General features: G+C 32.0%; 1 protein-coding gene across 1 annotated transcript in view; it reads left to right on the plus strand.

Moving 5' to 3' along the window:
- LOC106867489 (uncharacterized) overlaps positions 1 to 6179 on the plus strand; it is a 35884-nt gene that overhangs the window by 4790 nt on the left and 24915 nt on the right. The window contains exons 2-3 of the mRNA XM_014912374.2: positions 101 to 867; positions 5436 to 5640. Of these exons, the coding sequence (XP_014767860.1) occupies positions 118 to 867; positions 5436 to 5640 (955 nt within the window). The 5' untranslated portion in view covers positions 101 to 117. The remainder of the gene's footprint in view (positions 1 to 100; positions 868 to 5435; positions 5641 to 6179) is intronic.

A 6179-nucleotide genomic window follows, 5' to 3' on the forward strand; every position in this document is an offset into this window, starting at 1 on the left:
ATATATATATATATATATATATATATATATATACATGTGTGTGTGTGTGTGTATAATTGTGTATATATATATCTTAGTATCTCAATCTCTTTATTTTCAGTAAAGGAAAGCAACACAATGCCTAAACTTCTACCTTTGAAGCAGTCTGTTAGTGACCGTGTTGTTAGCCGCTTCCCAGTGAAACTTTGGCGGATCACTAATCATTGCCAGACTGGTGCTATTTCATGGGGAGCTGATGGCTGTTCTATTCGCATCAACAAGACTGATTTTGAAAGTCAGTATTTGGCTACATCTTTAAAACCATCATCACAGGGCTCAACAGCAGTTTCAACAGAGAACATACCCCAGAAATCACCATTTCTTTTGGTGCCAATGGCCTCTAATGAATCAGTATATTTCTGGTCTTTTAAAACCAAAAACTTTAGAAGCTTTATTCGTCAACTGAATATGTATGGTTTCCGCAAAATGTCACGGATATTAGCCAGTCGGAAAACAGAAAATAAAAAAGCTATATACCGAGGTGGTTATGATTCAGCAGTTGAACCTTGCAAATATACACCAGAGAAGGTAAATTCCCAAGGACAAGATAGCAATGTCTCATCTAATCTTGTCAGCTATGATAAGATGGACTATTATGATCATGTACTGAACTCTGGTCAAGAGGAAGCTACTGACAAAAGACATTTGACTTATGAGTATTACCATCCTTTATTTCAAAGAGATCACCCAGAACTTCTTTACCAAATCCAAAGACCCAGGACTAAGAAATCAAAAAATGATACTAGTGGACGTTTGGACACTGAAAACTTATGTGCTTTAGCTAAATGTGTTATTGAGGACAGCTTACTTTCAGGTCATCCATGGGAGGTAAGGAATTCTCTCATTTTTACTCGTATTTTTTAAAAATAGTTATGAATTACAATATTTAGAAATGCACTTAGTTTAAGTTATTGGACTAAAATCCTTAATTCCGCACTTACTATGGTCATCATTAGCAATCCACCTTGTCCTCCTTACACCAGCCTATCTAACATGTTTGAATGGTTAGTGGTTGGAATTTTCATTCCAACAATTTGCAAAAAAAAAAAAAAAATGAAAAATAATACCTTCTTAGTTTGGTAAAATAGAAAATGAATTAAAACAAAGAAAACGGAAAGAAATTTATATGATTATAAATTAATCCCTTTATTTTGTTTTGACTGATTAAAAAACACTATCTTTTGCATTACTGAAGAAAGAAAATAACATATAGGACAATATTTTAATTGACTTATACAATTAGGTTAATTGATCTTTGTTTTTGCATAAAAAAATAATAAAAACATTTTTTTTACTTGATATAGTTTAGGGCAGAAGATTGGTAGAGTCATTAGAGAGTTGCACAAAATGTCTTGCAAGATTTCTTCTGGCTTGTTACATTCTGAGATCAAATCTTGCTGAGATCAACTTTGCTTTTCATCCCTTGGGATTTGATAAAATAATAAATCAGTTAAGTTCTGGCATTGATTTTACTAATTCCATCCCTCCAAAATTGCTGGCCTTGTGCCTATATTCGTCATCATTTCATCATTGGTTTAATGTCCACTATTTCATGCTTGCATGGTCCAGACAGAGTTTATTGAGGCAGATTTTCTGAGGTTAGGTGCCCTTTCTGTTGCCAACCCTTACCTATTTCCAAGTAGGGTAGTGTCTCCTTATAGCCAGTCATATTCTTGTAGAATATTGGAAATGAATGACACTGCTTGTATGACAGTAACACACATTTTCTTCTTTCTTTTGAACAGTTGTTTTTTACACTTGCTCTCTACATGGTCTGTCTTGAAAACAGAAGCACACACTAGACAATTTTAATCTTACATATACACAACAGTAGATGAAATGCTGGCCTAGAAGTAAACATCAATAATGACAAACTAATTCAGTCAAAATCAAGTGCTTTGCTAGAAGTAGAGCACAACAATAAAAATGAGTTGAACACATGATTATTTTGAGCAGAATATCCAGCACTCTGATGTACTGGCTACTACATTGCTGACATATAGGAATATTTATAAATTAAAGTTAGTGGATAAAATACAGTTTTGATTATAGCTATATGTAAGAACAGAAGTTAATAAAACATCATATGGATGATGATCTGGCCTGAAAATTAATGCTGCTAGAAATTAATACCCTAAAATGTCTACTAGTTATGTTGCTTCATTACTGATTTTGAGCTACTGAAGGTATTGTTTCCAAGCAATGTTGAAAATAGATACTGTCCACATTCAAAAAGATAAAGTAAACAGTAGAATTTGAGGAACCCACTGTTGGTCTCTGTTGCTGAATAATGAATATAAAAAGTGGAAAGTTAGACTTTCTCTTTTCCTCATAGCAAACCAATTTATTCCACTTTTGAACTATTTGTAGAAACTATAGTTTCACTGCAAATTACATGTCTCAGACATACAAAGCATTCAGAATTTGTATGAGACCATACAACTTGTTAGTATAGAAAGTTTAGTGCAAGCTATAAAAAGAACAGCATATTGTAGCTGTTCACTGATATTCTATAAAATTTGAGTTAAAGTGAGGTTATAAACCTATTTTCTATAGAATAATTTTTTTTTGATATGCTCTGTTTACTATCATAAAATTTGTTCTAAATGACGTTATTCAGCAGTTTTAGTTTTATTTCATCATTATGATTGTACAATGTATTAGAGATATTGTCTCTTTATATAATTAATTAAACTTAATTTTATTTATCTAAAATAATCAACAAAGGCTAAGATGATCTCAACAGATTTTGAATTCAGAACCTTGGGACCATAAAGAAGGACATTTCAAACTATCCAGTTCAATGCTCTTACCCCTGCAACAAATTATAATTGATTTTAGATAAACATTTTATTAGAACTGTTTATATACATGATGTTAATATACAAAATAAGTGGCTTTATCTTGTGTTTCCACACGTTTTACAATTTATTCATTACTTAACACAATTACATTACAAAATTGCTTGCTACATATTTTAAATGACAATAACACAATTTATTTAACTAAAATGGCTGGATAATGTTAACCTATTCTTGAATTATGGGCATATTATGTAATTAATTAATGAAAATTCATGAGCAAACCTAAACTTGATTGTTTTGCAGAACAATAGTAAAATGGGGAGCAGGTTCAGCATAGCAAAGTCTATATAATTCTACATGATATTTGCCTTTACCTTGTTTTACCTTTCTATGTTGTTGTTTAGTCTCAGGTCATCCCTGGTCGAGCAGATCTATAATTAAATTGTTTCAGCTGTGGCAGCCTTATCTTTTATTTAGACAAAGTATATTTTAGTTTACTTTAGCTAATATATCTTTAATTCTTTTAGACAGTGGTTTGAGATTTGAGGGTGCCATGGCATCTATTTCTCATGAATTGTGTAACTGCGTTTAGGTTTTGCTCCACTTTCTCATGTTTGGGTAGGTGTGTGAAAGTCATGACAAGATTTTGAGAATTTCTGCTTTACAGTTATGTTTATAGTTAAATTTTCTCTCTATATTAATTTTGGTATTTAATATCCTGATTTGTTAATGAAAATGTTTTGCTTTCCTTTTCAAATTATTAGGTGACATGTAAAATTTCACAGATTCTTCTTGTGTTCACCAGTTGATTATGTTATTCACACAGTCAGAGACCTATATTCTGAAAGTTATTTCACATTATGATAATAGCTCCTTATTCAGAAGAAGACTCAGTGTTAGAAATAAAGATGTTAAATTAACCTTAAAATGGCATTGATAGGCTAAAGATAAATATAATAATCTATCTACTACACACACTTTAAATCATAGCAGTTTACAGGTGTTGTTGTTACTAATACTTATATAGGTTTTGTTAAGAAAATATATATTGAAAGAAACCTGTTTATATACTGCTGTATTGAATGTTCAATATTCTATACTGCAAGTTGTATAGTGATGCAGATTCTAAATATTTGAATAAATACCAGAAGTAAGTATTTGTGATCAACATATAATGTATTGCATGAATGAAACAAAATATTTAGATACTAATAAAAGTTTGAACTTCAACATCAGACCTTGGATTCTGGATTGCCTATAACCGTAACCCAATTTTGAAGTGTGCTGTCTGATACACTCCACACATTTTATTTGTAATTGTTGAATAATATCAAGAAATTTGTTAAAATATAAAACTCAACTTTGTTTTTATAGTTTATCGTCTATGACATATTTAATTCGTAGTTGAGGTTGTATCTTTCATTTGTTATCACTGAGTGTTAATCTGAACCTGAAAACATGATATAACATGTTCTTACATTTTACAGTATTATGAACACTGTGATAGTGTGACACCATTTCTAAATTGGAAAAAGTGAACAAAAGCTGTGCATTATACATGTGTTGTTATGAGCATCACCATAGTCATTATCATTGTTGTCATCACTACTGCCACCACCACCTCCATGTACAGCTAATATAATGACCAGTGGGAACCAACAGATCTGTCTAATTGATGCAACCATGGAAACCCTCTTTACATAAAATGGCTATGATGTATCAAGGTGTCATACATAGATTTCATTTTTCATTTTTTTCCCTTAGTTAACAGTTAATTAGGGAGGAGGGATAGTATCCATGACTTTCGCAGGTCCTCCAAGATTGATGAAATCAATGCAGCTAATGTTGTCTAGACTGGACATTTGTAAGTCAATGAGATCAATGCAGCTAATATAATCTAGCTTAGATTTCTGTATGTTAGTGTCTGCACAGCAATTTGGTGGAATTGTAGGGGATTGCAGTTCTGAGAAGAAGAGATGAAGCAAAGTGTAGGGTCAGGGAAGTGAGTCAGAGTAAGAATGATGAGAGGGAGAGAGAGAGAGATGGGTGGATCAGGTGGACCTGGTTTGAGGACATATGCAGCTTGATAGTTAAGAGGATCAGACAAAACATTGCGGTAATGACAGAAATAGCAGAGATAGGAAACTGTGCATCATAAGCCACAATGTTTGTAGTATGTTGGTGAGTAAACCATTGCCAATCAGTGGAATGGCTTTTATTTAGATGTGATCAATGATGTTAGTGTGGAGCAGCAGCAATGTTCATTTCATAGTCGTAAGCAGGTTGATTTTATCTCAGGAATACCATAATCACCATAATTTGATATTTACTGTAACTTTAAAATATGTTTTTGCTTACAACCTTTTATTGTCATCGTTTTTCTATTTACCTAATTTACAACCAATTTTTCATGCTATCATTATTATTTACTTGAACTGAAGTTTTTTCCAGCAGGGTTCTTTCCTGATTCCTAACCACTTATCTATGAAGGAAGAGTGAAACCAAATGGTATATATTAGAAATTGTAAATTTAGTGCTTTTAACTGGCCAGTGCAGCAAAATTCAATTGCTTTGATTTCTTCTCATTTACAGATACCAAGCCGGAAGCCTTTGTGGCTAGAAAACAACTATAAACAGTCAAAAAACAATGAATCTGTAAATCAACAGCTGCAGAGTAAGATTAATTTACCAAAAGGTTCTCCATTTAACTACTTGATCAATCAGAATTTACCTAAATTGACATGTGATGGGCTAAGACAGAATTCTGCAAATCAGTCATTATCCTCAAATAACACGGGTAAATTAATTGTCCTTCTATTATTATCATTACTGTTATCATTATCAGCAATGGTAGCAGTATTATCCATATTCTCATCATCATTTTTTTGTAATTTATACAGCCCAAAATAACCTGTTTCTGACTGTTCATATGTTTTATCATTTCCTCAACAGAGCTTATTTTTTCTTTGATTGTGTTAACTTATCCTGAATTTTCCTTAACAACAGTGTTGATTACTTCCTCCTCACTTATGGCACAGTTTCAAATATAGAGATAACAAACTGAATAGAATACAGTTCTATATTTAAGAGATGAGGAATTATGTACATTATTTACATTATTTACATTTGATGGATATTTGTCCTCATCTTGTCTGTTGTTAACACAAAGTTTTGGCTGATATACTTTCCAGCCTTCATCGGGTGTCTTGGGGAAATTTCGAACCCGAGTTCTCATTCCTAAGGTATTTTTCAATCTTATTATTATTATTATTATTATTATTATCATTATTATTATCATTATTATTATTCAGGTCACTGCTTGGAATCAAACTCGGA

The sequence above is a fragment of the Octopus bimaculoides genome, chromosome 2 (assembly GCF_001194135.2).
Source record: "Octopus bimaculoides isolate UCB-OBI-ISO-001 chromosome 2, ASM119413v2, whole genome shotgun sequence".
In the NCBI taxonomy this organism is placed as follows: Eukaryota; Metazoa; Mollusca; class Cephalopoda; order Octopoda; family Octopodidae; genus Octopus; species Octopus bimaculoides.